This window comes from Numida meleagris, chromosome 4 (assembly GCF_002078875.1).
Source record: "Numida meleagris isolate 19003 breed g44 Domestic line chromosome 4, NumMel1.0, whole genome shotgun sequence".
Classification (NCBI taxonomy): domain Eukaryota; kingdom Metazoa; phylum Chordata; class Aves; order Galliformes; family Numididae; genus Numida; species Numida meleagris.
In genome coordinates this window covers 36,735,405-36,753,826 of record NC_034412.1, presented here as the reverse complement: position 1 = coordinate 36,753,826, position 18,422 = coordinate 36,735,405, and the positions used below count along the sequence as shown (strand labels likewise).

At 36.9% G+C, this 18,422-nt stretch overlaps 1 protein-coding gene and 1 long non-coding RNA gene across 3 annotated transcripts in view; one reads left to right on the top strand and one right to left on the bottom strand.

The window, feature by feature from the left end:
• Nucleotides 1-4,710, top strand: part of LOC110397511 — a 37,784-nt gene extending 33,074 nt beyond the window's left edge. Inside the window, exons 4-5 of the long non-coding RNA XR_002437822.1 lie at nt 722-848; nt 1,780-4,710. This is a non-coding gene — a long non-coding RNA (uncharacterized LOC110397511). The remainder of the gene's footprint in view (nt 1-721; nt 849-1,779) is intronic.
• The window catches only part of EDNRA (endothelin receptor type A), a 30,437-nt gene extending 12,227 nt beyond the window's left edge, over nt 1-18,210 (bottom strand). Inside the window, exons 1-3 of one of the 2 annotated variants that reach the window (XM_021393865.1) lie at nt 17,886-18,210; nt 14,950-15,429; nt 4,719-4,846 (exon numbers count right to left, since the gene is read on the bottom strand). In XM_021393865.1, the coding sequence (XP_021249540.1) occupies nt 4,719-4,846; nt 14,950-15,351 (530 nt within the window). In that variant the 5' untranslated portion in view covers nt 15,352-15,429; nt 17,886-18,210. Of the gene's footprint in view, nt 1-4,718; nt 4,847-14,949; nt 15,430-17,885 lie in introns of those variants that run through there. The other variant, XM_021393866.1, reaches the window with a different exon arrangement.

Here is an 18,422-nt window from a genome sequence, read left to right as displayed (position 1 = left end):
TTAGAATCCTTGGCTTTAATAGCTTTAGCAATATCATACACAGCACAGTCACAGGTGCACTAGGAACAGGTTCTTACTGCAACATTTTAACAGAAATGAATTTATAATGATTTTGAATATACTAAAGCAAACTAATATATTTTGAATTTGCAAATTAAAAATGAAAACCTCTAAATGCATTCTTACCTCCTACAAGTTCTCAGAAAGGAGGAAGGCAATAGTTTACTCACGTGGAGGAGGCCTATGAGAATGGTATTCTGAGAGTACTGAAACAAACTATGCTGGAATAATTGAGAAAATAATTCCCATCATCAGATCTTCTCACGTATTTATTCATATTAAAATAAAAATTAAATTTGGAATAATTAGTGATCTTTTTATATTTCACTTTATCGAATATCAAATTTTAAGTGTAATTACTAAATGGAATATTCTTAGGAGTATTCACAGAAATACTCAGTATTTGTACTAAGCAAACTGAAAATATAGCAGCTGAATTGAAGTTTATTCTTTACTAACTGTCAACCTTGCAATCAGTGCAATCAGCTGCACAAGTGTGTGGTACTGTACCATCATCTTTGAATTATGTTCTTAAACATGAGACTGTGGACTACACATGTTTTTCAAATAAGACATAACATTTTTGTGCTATGTTACCTGTGCAACTATGTATATGAATACAAAAAAATTGCAAATCATGAATCTAGTGCTTTCCTTTCAGAATTTTTTATACCTGTGCTCTTCAAGTTACATCTGCTTTGCACAAGAGAACATCAGTATGCACATCAGCAAGGAGTTGGATCATATATTTTGCCTTTTTTTCAGTTCACATTTCAAATAACCATCAGGTGAGGAATTACTGGCTGAAAAATGTTATGAATGGTTTCAGCTAAAGGATAAGAAGCTCACTAATTAGATCAGAATTTCCTGAATACGTATTAACCTGCAATTACTTGATCTCTGCTTACTGCTGTAAGAGTGATTTGAAAAATAGAGGCAGTAAAATGTTTCAGGTGGGTGTTCTGTAAGTTTTATTATTTGCATAATCTTTGTCTAGGCACAAATATCCCATAATTAAGAATGTGAAAACACTGCAGGTTTTATTTCCCTCACATTTAAAAAAAAATAATATAGGATGTCTGCCAAGGAACTGAAATAAATTTAATTCCTCAATCTAAAATCTATGTTCATGTTTTATCTTTTCTGTTTGTTTCCTTTTTCTTTCCAACCTTGTCTAAAGCATTCTGATCTTTTCTAGGTCATTTCCTTTTCCATGTTTAGTGCTGTGGCTTCTTGTTTTGTTGTGCTTTGTTTTCTACTGCTCACGCATGTGCTATCAACTTCAGTATATTGTGCCCTTCAGTTTCTCTCTCTCCTCTGTTTCCTCTCTTTCCTTTTCTCCTATTCACATCTGTTTGTTCCAATTTGCTTTTCATGGATCCTGCAAGCCACCATGCTACTTGTATTCAAACATGCACAGTATTTAGGACAAGGGATTACTGCATCATAAAGAATCTATACTTTAAATACTCTGCACTCCTACCTAGCTATAACTTGTTTAAAGCGTGTCTTTCAGAAGGGCATCTTGTCTTGATCTGAGGAAAATTAAAAGCAACACACCTTCACCTTTTCTTGGCAATTTCTTGTTACAGTTAATTCTCTCATGTGTAACTTATTTTCATTTGGTATGTCTGAAACTTTGATTAATAGGTTTACATTATATCTTTCTTTGCAAAGCTAAAGAGCTTATGGATAACTGATACATCATCTGTGTTTCAGAACTTGGATATAAGATTGAAGTGGCTTCTTCAACGTAGTTTCTGAGAAGCAACATGTTGAGATCTGTAAGGCCTCTGAATAATTTCTGATGTTTTTTTACACCCTCTCCGTGATGTTGTCATTCTTTGATAAAGAATAATTGCTGAACTCTAATTGGCCTTTCAGTATTGGCCTAGTTAACGCTGTAAGCTTATATTTTTTGCTGTGATGTAGATTTGTTTTTGGATCATTTTGGAAGGTTTTTACCATAGTGGTATCTAATCACAATTAAAAAAGAAAATGTGCTGTGGGCCTTGTGAAATGAAATAAAGGAGCATATGAAAATTAAATCACAGTCTGTAACTTTTCTGTGGCCTATCATTCCTCAAGCCTGCTGTCTTTTGGAGTAAGTGGCTTTGTTTCCCTATTCCTTTTGACTGCATTAAAATTAGCTGTTTTAATGACCCACTAGTACAACATATTCCAGTTCTGCAAGTAGTACCAGGTCTTTATAAAAGGAAAAAAAAACAATAGAGAAATTATTCATTACTTGATCAAGTACATGAGAAGCAATTCCTCTCAAGGTTAGCATCCTATGCTGTTGCTGATACCAATCTATTCCCCTTTGCTGTGAGAGATTATAGCAGTTCCTCATTCTAAAGATAGTTCACTGTGTGTTGACTGTGATATAAGCTAATAATTAAAAATAAATTAAAATTAGGAGCCATTAATATATTGATATTAATCTAATAACTCTTACTATAATAAAGCTTATATTGCTTTGCTTTGGTATTGTAATCTTGACTATCTGATACGCTCACTGGAAGTTGCTCCAAATGAAAACAACTAAGCTGAGTTTCCTATGATTTTGCTATGCAAATGAAGCGAGAGTGTCTACTTAGGACATGACATCCATATCTTCACTCTTCTTAAAGCCAACTTCTCATCAAAATTATTATGTCTAAGACATAAGCAAAAGTAAAAGTTCAAGAAGGAGAATATCTTTCTTCTTCATCACAGTCAGGGACTGTTTAGAAAAAGTCAAACTATCATCATCATCATGACCCAGAGTTTAAAAATGCCTGAGAGGCATCTGAAATAAATGTGCGCTTCCTCTGAAACATGATGGCTCTTTTAGTGTTTTCTGTCAGCTTCTTGAGACCGTGTGTAAGTGGGCATTGTTCCCCTTGGGAAGGCACAATTAAACCTTAATACGCTGTCACAACAAGCCATTCTGTACAAGGGGGAACTAGTAATGAGTTTCACAATAGCATGCAGTTAACAAGTGGACCAGTCCTTTAGGAAAGAACTAGCATCTTGTTCTAAATCAAGGCTGTGGTATACAAATGAGAGTTAGGGAGTCAACAACTGTCAAAGCTATGGAGCTATGGATTCATTATAGCAACTGATTCTATTTCTATATTGCAGAATGCAATCCCGTATATAGACACTCAAACTAGCTGTAAATGACATCATTTTCAGAAGCTTTTCTATGGAGGAAAAGCAAAAAAAAGAACTAGCCCACAGACCAGGAACAGTTCTGCTGTGACAGCTCACAAGTCCATATTTACTCATTTTCTTTATTAGAAGGTATGCAATAGCTGATGTAGAATTCTGTGTTGTGGCTATGCCTGACACTCCATTGCCTAACATAATTTGCTTAAGGTGCTATCATATCCTACTTTAACGTCAATTTAACCGAGATTTAATTTGTGTTAGCCGGTATAAGACACTAGCTGTACATATCTGTTTTCTAACACACATTCTCTGGAGACGTTTATTACAGTAGTACAACGTAATAAAAAATATGTCCTTGGTGAAGCATGTAATTTAGAGGAGGAAATAAAGCAGTCTAAGTGATCTCATACAAGATTTTACACTCAAGTGGAAATAGCATATGGTTGTTGTAAGGATTAACAGAAGATTGCTTATAGAAACAGCTTCAGCTGAGTTACTTCCAATTATTAAAAATATATGTAGTCATAGGACTACATCTAGTGAAACTGCATTGGTGAGAACTCAGTGAACAAACTAAGTTTCATATGTGTTTGATCTAGAGCAGTCTTTGGCATTGTATTTTATACTGGGTAGATATTGTTTGAGAAGTAAAGTTCTTTTTACCGTTTTCAGACTCATTAAAGAAATAGAGCACTTGCCTGAGGAGTTTGTTTCTATTGAGCTAATGAGTTCATTTAATGAGTTACTAACGTAATAAGGAACTGTATTTTGGGTATAGATACTACTGAGTTACTTATTCATTGCAAAACTTCTAAATCAAATTTTCATATAAAACCAAACTAATATTTTTCAAGTTTCTTTTATCTTTGCATCATTTTATTAATACACGCGATGGGTTTGATTTACCAGTGTTTCAGAATTGCTATATCTTTTACTCGCACTTGAGTCAAGTTAACTCAAGGTCAATAAAAATAAAGAGATTTGACAGAAGTGAATTCTCCTGCTATTGTGTAATATGTACGCGTAAAAATAAACATAAAGTAATAATTAGCTATTGTCCTCCCATAATATTTATGTACCTTCTTGGACACTTTTAGATGAAGCATTAGTTTTTAAACTACCAACATCAATCTACGAAAGCAGATTTCTGACATATTTTTCAATAAATTCAAATGGTTTTATGAATTATAAAAATAAACATTGTAATTGTAGTGTGTGTAGGTAATGAGCTGAAAAAATTATTTTTAAGACTGAAGATTATGATCCCGTTCAAATATGAAACAGTGTGTCATATGAAGGCAAAAGACTGAATACTGACTCAAATCCCAATTATAATTTATTATAATTTGAACTACAGGTGTGGTGTTTTGTTATAACCAGGATATCAAAAAGCAGTATGTAGACTATAGTCTATCCACTGAGAATGTACAGAGTAACTCCCAGTTATAGGAAAACTGCAAGGGGAAGAACAATGTCTGTCCAAAGTGTGAAATATACCATACCTGTCCACACTAAGTGCACAGAGGTTAAGGACTGTGATTCCCACTGATGCCTTCTGTATAAAGGGAAGGAATTTACAAAGAAACTGCCCAAATTCAGAATCTCCAAAAGGCCACTTCTGAGCCAGGAGCTAAAGAAAAGATAAAAAATAATCAGAATATTTGAACAATAGCTTAGCAAGTATGTAACAAGTGTAATTCTTTCTTGTCTTAAACATAATCATTGTAATCTTGAGTTTTTTGTACCTCAAAGATATCTTCAGTACTGAGTGAGTCTGGGAAGTAACTGCTGCTGTAGAAGCACGGAGGGTGAAAATTTAAGCTTAAGTGTAGACCTTCTACACTTGTATTGTTAAAAGATCTTTTGTTGATGTGCTTCATCCACTAGTATTTAATAGTGAAAACCGAACTCAACTCTGTCATAAATGGTTGCAATTACCATGTCCCAGAACCAAGCATTCAAAGCATAATTCGTAGTTCATAATAAAATACCTCAGAGCTAAGTTCCCATGCTTGCATGCAAGTAGATTGTCATTGTAAACGAACTGCTGTGTAAGTCATATCAATATTCACTGCCAGATTTTTAACAACGTGTGGAGAAAATAGTGTACGTATGTAATTAGTTCCGTATTATGTTGTAAAGGACTAGCATCATAGATGTGGCAACAGAAAGGCATCCATTTGGAAAGACGTGAATGGGTGACTAGGGTTTAGATCAGTATTTTTTTTCTTGCATACTAAGAACTCTCCTTCTTCAAGGAGAGCTGAGAATCTTATTTGATATCAGTACCACTGCAGACAGAATGGGACCATCTTTGCAAGGGTATTCCAGTTTAGGACAATCATATTTAATGAAAGCAAATCCTCCTTATACCAGAGGCTAGTTAGTGGATCAGTGGAATTGAAGATTTCACTATTGTCAGTACCTTCAGTAATGAATGTAATGAGATTATGCCTGCAAGCTGTTGGTTTTTGGTTTTAGCTATATAGACTGAGTGAATTACATTGAAAGCTCTGGCAGAATTGTCTTCTGGATGGATTGGCAACAACAGAACAAATGTTTTCGGGGCATATTTTTGCTTTTTGCCCAAAAATCTTGCATGAGTCTTTAGTTTATGTCAGGGGCTGCAGAAAAACTGTTAAAGACTGAATCCAAGGTCGTTCTCCAAGCAGTTGTAGTCAAATGGAGTTTCAGCTTCAGTTTCTCAACAGTTAGTAATCATATGATATCTGGCTTTGGTTAAAATCTCAGTAGCTTTCAGGCACCACTGAATGAAAGCTAAGTAAGTGGAGCTGCCAAGGAAAGAGATACAAGCAGGCTTTTATCAATTTTATCAATTGTTAAACAGAGCCCAAAAACTGATTTATTGTTTTAAATCACACTCTAAGTGGCAACAGAAAAACAGCCCCCAGTTTGTGCGCACTGTCTGTAGCGTATACTCAGCAACAGAAATGAACAAGCACTTTGTACTGACTGTGAAACTAGTACTACAAAGCAAATATAATCTTCAAAAAGAAAAGTGTTGTACTTGAAAAAGGTTCACTTAGTTATTACTCCTCACAGGGAAGCTTTATCACAGTTTCAGCATGTACACATCTTCCCTGCACCCCAGGAAGCTCTCCTTTTTTAAGATGAGAAGTATTTTATTCCTTTTTTTCTTACACTTTTCCAGTAATTGAAGTACCATCAGTACTAAATCATTAGACATTCTTTTCAAGTTGATTTTAATCAAAATCACTAGGATCAGGATCAAGTTGCTTGATTTTTAAGATTAACTTTGCAATCATTTCCATGCGTATCCTCCATTATTACTCCACATCAGCTATGCATTCATTACTTCCCTTTGGATCAGGTGCCAGCTTTTTTCTTCTGTAGATATTTTTAGTCAGTTGTTTTCTAATTTTGCCCAACACAAGTCCATTGCCCTCTCTTCTACTCCAGCAGAATGCAGAAACTTCAGAGGGAATAGCACATTCATTTTGAAAGAAAAATTGGGCCCAGTAATGTAATTGAATTAGTCCTGATTTACTCAGATACAGGTAAAGTACTGGGACTACTTCCTCTGCTCTTCCACTGCTTTTGCGTGTTTTAAATATCCAAGAAAAATGGAGATAAAATTCTAGCAGATTACGTTTTCTCTAAAGCCACAAGGATAGGAGGAATCAGGCTGATTATCGTAACTCACATCTTAGTTCTCCATGACTTGGTCAAATGGATTCAGCCTTTGCAACTCCACTCAGAAAATCTCAGAGATTTCAAAATAAGACTTGTGGCAAAGGAAATGCGCTTTTCCCCTTATGTATTTGCAGCCTAAGAGTATGTCATAAGGTTCAGCTGTGGAACAATTCCTGTACGAGAAAGAGTATAGTCAGCAGCCTCTTTTTTACACTGAAATCAGAAACCAAAATTTCAAAGTTCTCTGGTCTTAAAAAAATCCCTCAGTAAAGTGACCAGAAAACTGCAGCCTCTTTGAGTATCCCCTCTTTTCTGCTCCTTTATATGGCCTCTCTTCCCCAATGCTGCAGCTCGAAACAAACAAGACAGCTGTGCAGAGAACATTCCTTTGCAGTGATTTTTTAAATGTCACTCAGTTGGTTTTATTCTACTGCTGTTGCTATTTTCTAACCCCCATTAGCATGCTAGATGATGTACAAAACACAGATAAAGTCCCACTGTGCATCCCAGGCAATTTATATATAGTCTAAAAGAGAGAATGTTACAATCTAACCACATGAGCATTTATCAGTACATGCTCATATGCATCCAGTGTTTGTCTAATTCTAGGCTGATACTGTGTGTTTAAAGGCAGTTGATGACCCTGAAACTCAGCCCAAAATAGAAGGGCTGGGTTGCTTGCTGGATGTGAAATGACTCTTTAAAACCTGCTTTGGTTCAGCAACTGTGTTTTAGAATATCCTCTCTCTCTGCCACATGGATGAAAGCAAAGGCTTTACTAGACCTGCCTCTTCCTGCTCTAATTACATCCTAGTGCTCTAGAATCTTCCTGTTCTTCCTATATCTGCTTGGCATCATTGCTGTGCAGATACACAAGATCTCTTTCCCCAAAACTTCTTGCCCCCGTATTGGATACTCTCCTGAATTTCATGAACTGTAGGTGCTCAGTGATTCTGATGGAGCAATTCTGGCAGTCAAGTTTCAGCTCTGTCTTCAGCAGGACAAATACAAATATCTCTTTTATTCCCTAACTTCTATTCAACTTGTGCAGTGATAGATACAGGGCCCAGAACAGCAGATTTCTGGTTGTTTACATAACTTCTAGTTATACGTATAAATCACCATCATCTTCTAACTGTGGAGTAGGAGTTATAAAATCAGTGTATTCCTGAGTGATTTCCTTTCCTTGCAACATAGCACAGAATGAAATATGAGTCATACCACGTGGGATTTTGTCATGTTTCCTGTAGGAAAAGTTGAGTTGTGCTAGTGCAGCTCTGTCTTCAATTGTCATCTACACTTATATATGTCTCTTTCAAGACATGGGCCAAATATTGTGCCTGCTGTTTCAGCTGCAATTCAGGTGGAATCTGACTGAACAAATAAGTGTCCAAGAGAATATTGACTCAACTGCATTAAGTGACAAAAGATGGTAATTCTGACTGAAGTGTTCCTGTCTCCAATGTGTAAGATTCATTGATTAGAGAGAAGTGCTCTGCTTGTAGTATTTTGGTTGTGATATTTTGATTTAGTGACTCAGCCAGGACCCTTTCTGTCTCTATGAAACTTCACAGCACAAGAATTCATCCTTTCAAGTCTTTCTTCTTCCTACAAACCCTGTACCCTAAAGAGAATTGCACTGCAGGACAATGCCCATCCATTTCTTCCTTAGGACCCATAAACTTTTGCACATTCCGGATACATGCCTCAGCCCTGCTCCACCACTTTGCAGGTGAGGAGAGCTGTAAGGGTGAAGGAGAGAGAATACTGCCTGTCTCTAAGTACTCCTGCTCTTCCCACTGCTGGAGTGAAAGGCCTCAACTTTGGAAGGGCGTTGAGTAAGGGAAAAGTAGAGGAAAACAGCAAACAGGACACACCTTGGTAGTGCAGGACACAAGACAAACACTGAGAATAACAAGGTGACTCAATAGTTCAGGCTTCTGCTGACTTTGGTATCGATTAGTATTTTGCTTACACCTAAAATCATGAAGGCACACTGCAACTCTTCAGCTGTTCTTTGCAGGAAATATATTTTTAATTTTGTTACAGCCAACAGCTATCTTCTTTCCAGTTTCTCGGGGGATACAAGGTGGACTGTTTCTTCTGGAAGGAAGAAAGGTTTTGTGGGGATGCAGAAGTAACTTCAAAGACATTTTTTCCCCTGTTGCCCTATTACAGCTTGTTGTGCCCCTTTGCTCATCTTTACTCAGCTGAGTAAGAATGAGCAAAGTAATTTTCTCTCACTTAGGCATCTAGGGAAAGGAATGTATAGACTTTACACAAGAGAAAACAGATTATGCTTGAAGAGATCCTGAAAAAAAAATGCCTTGATTTTGAAGAATTTTCTGTCCCAGTTAACAGGTGAAAACCTTACGTTTTGCATTCTCTTTAAGATTGTTCTATTTGTTGTAAAAATCTAACTAGCAGCAAAGCATTCCAGAAAACTCTAGACATCTCCCCTGTGGTATTTTTGCTGCCTATGGAGTAGAATTTGTTCTTTTTTCTAGTTGTTTTGTGGTGATGGCTAACTTCCCATATTTTTAAGTAGGCTGTTTCTTAAGCTCTGCTCCTCTTCTTCAGGAAAATGAATGGCAAGATGTGCTTATGTGCATAGTAATTTGCTGAAAAAAAACCTTTTTCAATCCCTGGGCAATCCCTGCTTTTATCATTCTTCCAGCTGTGCTCAAGAGAACAGGTTCTTGGTCTACTTATTCTACTTGTTCCTTCCCTCTTCTGTTTTGGGTGATTTGTGCCTTCAGGATGCAGCAATCAATTCCTTTGCTACCTCTAGATTTCTTTTGTGTACAGTCACTACAGAAGACAACATATACCCAATTTGTAGGTCATATTCTAAGCAAGTAATACTGATTTCTGTGTCACACTGGGCTACCAGTAAGCTGCTTTTTGGAATCACTGACAAATATATAGCAAAAGCTGAAAGGCAGTTAAGATGATATGGCCTCAGAATTTCCTACTGATTTTTTTACTTATTTGAGAGAGACATGCTGCACATGGGACAAATTTTGCTTTTAAAGGGGGGGTTCTTTTCTATTTAGATGTCATGTGTACTGTGGGTTTGTCCTTACACTACTTTAGCACAAAACTTTAACTACTGTGGATGTCACTTTCTCAATTAGTATACAAAATGCTTCCTGCTATGCTTGTTTATCTGCCTTGTTTGCGTATAATATTCTGTCAGTGAAAGTGATCAGATAAGCCAAATAACTTGTTATCTAGAAGAGATGAGTCTAATGCTTCTGCATTTGCTCTGATGTTGAAAAGTGTTCATGACTGAAAACGCCTCAGCTAAGTCTTCTTTTATGGAAAATGGCTGAAAATGCCTGCTTACCAACAGCTAACTTTTACATTTAACTTCATAATGTTCTAGGTGAACCACTCAGATTTAGAAGCCATTGTAACTAAAGTAAACATGAACATCAGTAAGAAAACGTGGTTTGTTACAGAAAGCACTACTGTGATGAGCTGTTTGATCAGTGGACACTCATGCTTTTTTTTCTGGGTAGATTTCTTTTACATTATACTGGCAAAATAATTAAGGAAAAGTTTGTAAAAATGAAACAGGTTTAAAAGTGGTTTGTTGTTTTCATTTACTTTTTTATAATATGATGATTTAAGGAGTTAAGTATGTTAAGACCTTAGGTGATGAAATTAATATAAATCTCATGTAGTTTCTTTTTCAGTAAATAGGATTCATTTAAACGCTTTTTTTTTTTTTGGGGGGGGGGGGGAATGGAAGCTCAAGGCTTCTCAGGAACATCTTTAAGGCTGAACTTTGCCATTCCAAAGATGAGAACCTGGACCTAGAATGTTTCTACCTTCATAAGCTCAGGAAACTGTCTGTTTCAGAAATAGAAGAGATTTTTCTGTGGAGAGAAGCTGCTGTTATTGCTGCTGTTCCTGCTAACCTTTAACCAGGCATAGCAGCAACTGTAAGGGCTTTCCAAAGCTCTAGTACAACCAAGATGACAGTGGTGCTATGGATGAATGTTCTGCTGTTCCTGTCTATATATAGCCTTAGAAAACGGGCTAGTTTCTTCATAGAAAGTAGTCCCCTAAATAAACTGTCATACAAGAAGTCCAAAGTTAACTCATTTTCTGCAAGAGTGTGTGTGGCAGTGATGGGTAACATGGGTGACGCAGCAGCTTTCAGGAATATGCTATGTCACCTGATTCTAGAAAAGGAGGTATGAAGCCTCTCACTTCTTCAGTGCCTTAGCCCTACATCTACAGCACCACAAAACATTAAAATTATAATTCCCAGTCTTCTTTTCAGTGAAAAGAAGTAATTCTTACTGATTTGGAGGCTTCATGGTTTAATATTGTGAATATCTGAGATTTGTATGTTTTGCATTAAGAGGAAACTATATGGGTTCAGGTGCTATAAGTGTGATTGAAAATGAAATTGTGTTAGAATTAGTGGTTCACTCAATTAAGGCTGGATTTATAATTGACATCCTTCTAGTAAAACTCATTTGTTACCATTTTTAATATTGATTTGATCATATAAGTGAATATACTAGAGGTAATTAAGCCTGATGGGACTTTAATATATTCAGAATATCTTCAAAGGAGGCTAGTGAATATTACTAACATCTCAATCCATTTAACAAATTGCTAAAGGGAATCCACTGTATAATTACAGTAATTGGAGAAAGTAAGTGGGAATTCTTGAGTCTACCAGACAGTAAAGAAAGGATAAAAATGTCAAAAATCCATGACCATGACTGTATCTGACATCAGTTATGTAATTTCTTTGTTTTTTTTTCTTTGTTCTTCCTTTTCTTTTTCTAATGTCACACTATTGTTAATTGTGTAAATGTGTAACAGAATCATGGATTCATTCCTCCTGGGACCTTAAATTTTCAATTACTTTAACTTGTCAAATGCTTCTTTCTAAAGATCTGTAAAATACATCTGAATATCAGTAAAATTAACTACTTCTCTTCTGAAAGTTTTTTCAGAATAATTAAAGCTACCTTACGTTTCAGGAAAGTAACTATACTTATTTCTGATTTTACATTGTAATTATGCTGTATTACAAGCTTTGGCACTATAGAATGGGGCCATCTTAATACTGGTTATTTTAATTGGTTATTTTAACATGCAGATGAATGCTTGCTTTACTCTGATTCTGATTTTAAAGCTATTTTATCCTCCTCAAAATGAAGATCAGACTTATAAGGTTTTAAGTGTATGACACCATTTATTTATATAGTATATTTGTATAGGATATAAATTTATGATTCAACAAGAGGCTGACTCTGCAGCTGAAAGATTGTTTAAAATAAAGTTTAGAACTAATTATATAAAATAGTTCTAACATCTAAGCTTTAAAAGAAAAAGTTTTTTTTTCCTTCAATGACTGTCACTGCCACCTTCAGATGGTTATAATATTTTCAGTAGCTATCCTTTAGATTGTCACTCAACAAGGGGAAATAAATGGTGCCACAGATTTTAGGATCTCTTGAGATACAAACAGGAACGACATCTAATGAATTTAAAATTAACTTTTAATGTAAGTAGACATATTATTGAATGGGTAATTTGAAAAGTGTCCTGTAAATAATACCTTAATTTCCTAGCAGAAGTAATAATGCTCACTATAAGTGCTACAAATTCATCCATGTTTCAGAACACATGCAGCTAACATTATAAAACAAGGTGGCTGATAATTTTTAAGTAAATAATTTTGGAGGCTGAAGGACTCAGAAAGCTACTAAAAGCTAGATTTATGCTTGTCATCATGATTTTAATTCTGAGTTGTAGCATATGAGAGTTGACATACACTGTTGTCAGGGGTCAGCAGTTTCGTTTGCAGCCTTTAATTATCAAATACTTCTCCGCAGTCCAGAAAGATATTTTGGTATAGTCTATGGTCATGTTCAAAACCACAGTTCATCATACAAGTTATAGTGAGGCCAGTGAACATGAAGAGTGTCAGAAGATTAACTCTAAAAATGTATTTCAAAATAATAAAAGGAGTTAAAATATATAGTTTGTTGCTTTTAACTAAGCTCATTAAGAATTTTCAGAAGACTATCAGAAGGCAATTATGAAAGGCAAAATTAATTCCAGCTGTCCGGTCCTCTTTCAGTGTGAAGGTACAGCAGGGCTCTTAAAGGTTAGAAAAGATTTTGTAGTAAGAATACCTATTCTTTCCCAAACTTAGCTTGGAAAATAAAACATGCCATATTTTCCTTGAGTTTTCTTATCAAACATTCCAAAGTAGCATGGACAGTGCCCTAGCAAATGCCTATAAAGGCAGCAATGCATTATGGGAGATGTAGTCCGGGTTATAAATCCAATTTAGTAATGATAATGAAAATATGCAAAAGCCCAATCTCGTGTCTCATTAAGTATCACATAGCTATGGAAGGCAGAGGGAAATCTCAAATCAGGCAGAGGCTAATCATCAACTCGATAAAATATTTTCTTCTGCTATCTTTTCATTAAATTGAATATTGAATTTTCCAGATGAGATATTGGAAAGTGGAAAGTAACATTTCCATTAAATCATGTTCATTATGATTAACAGTCTTTTTCCTATTTTCACATTCATACTATGTTAATACTAAGCAAAGTTTAAAGATTTATCTGTAATTTATACTACTGCAAGATCAGAATCAGGTAGTGCATGTTACTGTAGATGATATGCCTCTATTCAAATGAAATGTATGCCCATATGCATTTTTTTAATTGATTAATGATTTCAAGCTGTTACGATCTTGCTGTATCCAGACATGTGTTATAATGCAGGTCAAATTACTATGTCAATGGCTACACTTCTTTATTCAGTTCACTGTTGTTGTTTTTATTTAAAAATCCAATTTGAAACCATAGAACACTACTTACTCTAAATTTATGCATTAATTTGCTTCGTTTAAAATTTATGCCCCTAAAAGTTAAGTCTCTATAATCTTTAAGGGCCAAAATGTGAGGAATGGTCTTTTTCATTATGCTATTTAGTGTTATATTTACTGTCAGAAATGCCTTCAGTTTTTTCTGATATCCCATCAGCTATGGATTTGTATAATCCATAAGGATACAGATATAAGTTTATGAAATTATTTGAAGACTTTCTAAAACAAGTTAATATCAGTGAGATATATTCAAAGAGGACTTCATTCCATTCATTCAAGCCTGTCCTGGAATCATAGAATCGTTAAGGTTGGAAAAAACCTCTAAGATCATCTAGTCCAACCGTCCATCTACCATCAATATTGCTCACAAAACCTTGTTCCTTAATGCCAAATCTACATGTTTCTTGAACACTTCCAGGGACAGTGATTCAATCACCTCCCTGGGCAGCCTGTTCCTGTGCCTGACCACTCTTTTGGAGAAGTTTTTCCTAATCATGCAAGTTATGTTAGTAAACATATATTGCATTAGAAAAAGCACTAATTTATGTCTTTGATTAAAATGAAAAACAAAGTTAAAAAAGACACAGAACAGCTGGGGCAGAATTGCTGAAGACCCTTTTTATACTTTGAGAAAACCATATGTAATTTGATTCTTCAAAAATGTTCTGTGATATGATTAAACCTTACTAGCCCTGGAATAACTTTGGAAATATGTTTTTTATGGGTGTTGAATTAAAACCTTAATTCTCAGTGTAAGTGACATAGTGTCTCTCCACAGTCATAAAATGAATCTTGCTGATCACAGAGTATTTTCTGTAAAAACATAAAGCAAGGATAGGATATTCCAAAAATAGCAACTAGCCTTATACTGTATGTTCATAAAGTAGGAGAACAGTTTATAAAGTCTACTCTCACAATTTGTTTTGTTAGCTATAGTAGAATAAATGAAAAGCTACTTGATATAGCATGGTTCAGTTAAGAGCTATGAACTACATCTTTAAAAGAAGAAGTTAGACCTGAGAGCAAGAACTCTGTTGTAGAACAAAAATGCATTGTGTTTTTTCTTAAGTGAACTATTCGTTGACAAAGGAGCACTACTTAGACAAAGAAGTAACCGTAGAGAACTAGAGTACTTGTAAGGAAACTGCAGTTAAAAGGTATTGTTGTTGCATCCTACCTTATACACCATGATAGGAATATCAATGACAATATAGATAAGGTCTCCTAGTGCCAGACTGGCTATCAGTGCATTCGGGCCATTCCTCATACACTTGTTCTGGTAAATGATCCTCAGCAGAGTTGCATTCCCAACCATTCCAACGATGAAAATAGCACAAGATACCACTGTGTTAATGTATTTAAAAGTTTCAGCAATCTTAGTCTGCTGGGAGCATTTGACGGTTTGGTTGGATACCAGGGGCTGTCTAGAGGTGGAGAGTAAGCTGGCTTCAGTCCCTGAGAAAGTGGGAACTTGGTTTTCCTCATCACTCCGGTTGGTAGTGTATTTGTCAGAGCTGTCACTGAGGACAAATCCCAAAAGGAGCAGCAGCAAAGAAACTCTTAAACACAAGGCTTCCATCACGAAGTCCCAAATGAGCAAAGTCAGCGAGACAGGTTTTTCTTCAGTACCTCAGTGAAATACTTATCGCTTTTTCACCTGCAGAGAAAAACAATAATAAATAAATAAAAAGAAACACAACATCAATACACCAAGTAGGAAAACACATCCTCTTTCTCTCTTAGGAAGAAGGGTATTTGTGTGCTTTCTGTAGCACATGCATATAAACACTTGCTCATCATCATCATCATGCTACTCTGAAATCTAGGTTGCCCCATTCATTAATTCTCTAACAAGACAAAGACAAATGAGACCCTGCAGAATCCTTTTAGTTGGAGAGAGAATTTGTATATGAGAGGACAAAATATGGTGCGTGAAGCTCTGTTTTAAAATATAGTCTTGCAAGAAAAGTATACCAGCAAAGGGAGGCCTTGGAGACTGTTGTATGATATTCTAACATAAATGAAAGGATATTATTTTTTCTATTAAAAAATAAGGCACCAATTCTGCATTAATAATTATAAGCACTGTATTTGTTATTTTTTTGAGTTTTTTAAATATATTGCAACAATGAGGCTTTATATTATTTTTTCTGACTTTGTAATTACCCAGATTTCAGATGAAGACTGAAAATATATATATTTCAAATAAAATTTTGGACTGGATCCAAAGTCCAAAGATATTAGGAGGAAGACTTTCATAGCCTCGGGACATTTGACCAGAAAAAAAAAGCCCTTAAAACCACGTGTCAATTTATTGAGATAAAGATAAGTCTTTGGTTCCTGAATAATGTCATTGCACCTCATGTTGCAGTCCTTATCCAGGGTTAAGTTAATTATAAAACATTACACTCTTCCAAAGATAAAAAAATACTTGGTTTAGTATTCTAAGTGATATGTCACAACATTTCCAGATAGGAAGGAAAGCATCATAGCGTATTCTGTCCTGATATAACTGCTTGTGTGCGTCTCCAGAGCTGTTGGCTCCTGCTGCAGGGGGCAGATAGCACCTTCTGAGAAACCTCCCTGAGGTTCAAGCCAAGGAAGACACTCTAAAATCCATTTCCTTGAAATCTCAGTCTAATTTGGGATGAAGTTTCTTTACATGGCCCGTGTCTGCAAAACAAGACAAAATGCTACAGTGTTGCCGAAAGAAGAGTAGAAAGTAAAGTATTTATAACTTTCTGATTTCTAGAGACTCACATGAAGGATCTGGGAGGATCCCTTAAATAAATTAATCCTAATTTCATTCCCTATGGGGCTTTTGATTCATTTTATAACAAAAAAACAATTTACAACAGAAAGAATGTGGCAGACAACTAACTGATAGGAGCTCTGGATGCAGCCACAGTATTAATATTTATTGTGTGATCTGTAAAAGTGCGCATGTAGCTATATAGAGTTATGCAACACGAATGGGTATTTCTGTCTGGTATGTAGAGCACTACGCCTCACAGACCAGTGGTCCAAATTGAGTCTTCTGTCTTGGTGTATCTGAGACGGCCAGGTGAACAACTGTGAGTACCTGCGCACTTGCTTGTAAAGTTTTGTATGCTAAACAGCAAATCCTTCTTTGTTAAATGCCCGTTACAATGGTATCGCAGGGCAGTCAGCAACAGTTAGCAGCATGAAAGTGCTTTTGCTTTTGGATTACAAATCATAACAGAAATAGCAGGCAACTTTTTTACTGCAACCCTTTTCAGGCAAATATTTATACTTACATCATTTCCAGTGACTACAGCTCCCTCAGACTCTGCTTTAGTCATTATATTAGTATCCTCCTTACTTAATGATGCTTTCCTGTGAAAGCTTAATATACACATGCCATATGAACTTGGTGGTAGCATGGTAATCACACGGGCAGCATGTGGAGCTAGGAACAAAACTGCCAGTTACCATCCCTTCCCTCTCTCAGAAGAAACTTTCCCAGAAGAAGCAAAATGAAAATTGTGTTTTTTTATCATAATTTTAAACGATATTTTCCTGTGGATTCCTGACAAATCTGAAGCGTCTATATTATTACAACGTATAATAGCAACACGCGACCTGCCTCATGTAGGTAACATATCAGTACCCTTAATAACTTTTAGCAATAATGTACTCTATTCTTCTTCTGCACGGTGTGAGGCGGTGGGGCAGACCTGCAGGCCACGTGCATGTGCTGTCCTTGTGCTAAGTTACAAAGTCTGGGCTTGGGGACATCCCCTGCTGGAGTAGCAAGCCCGAAGCTCCCCGCGCCGTGAATCGCAAGGAGAGCGTGCTATTGGAAGTGAAAGCGTTCCGAGTATTAAAAAAGAGCTAAAATGTGAACAGCGCTTTATCCGCCCCAAAGGCGGCTGAGATGGAAACAGGATCCAATAAACCGGAGCACGAAAGCTGTGAAAGAAGCAGCGCCGACAAAGTGAGTTTCTCAGGGCTGTTTCCCACCGCGGCACTGCCGGGATGACTGCCTCGCAGTTCTCCCGCTAGCACAAAAGGCTTTCCCTCCACTCGTATCATCATCGCGGGATCCATCCTCGCCCCCGCCCGCGAGCCGCACCGTGCCCCCGCCATTACCTGGCGTGCTGCGGGCTGCGCCCCGCGGCCGGCTCCGCGCGAGGCTCCTGCGGCGGGCGCAGCGCGCTCAGCCCTGCCGTGCGGCCGGCGCCGGCTCCGCGCGCATGCTGCGGCTGCTGCGATTTCCTCCGAGAGCTTTTCCTGGGATAGTCTCGGCAGATCCTCCTGCCTGCCGCTGACTGGGTGGGATAGAAAATCTCCACCTCCGCTGAATCAGTGACGGGAAGACAGACTGAAGGAGAAGGCTGAGCGTCCTCTCCGGTCTGCCCCCTCCCCCAATTAAAACAAGCCTGCGGCCCGAACCGAGCCCCTGCCAACGTTAAACACAAAGGCTGCCTCCCGGGCACAGGGGAACACTGAGAGCTCTTTAACTGTTTCCTCTCTGAAATGGAGGTAAACTACTTGACCGGACTCGTTTAAGCAACAGCCTTTGGAAATCCATCCATTCCTGTAGCTGCCTCGTAATAGCACATTGGGTTCACGCAAAGGTTGTGTGTCTGATTGAATTAGATGACTTAGGACCCACAACCAGACTGG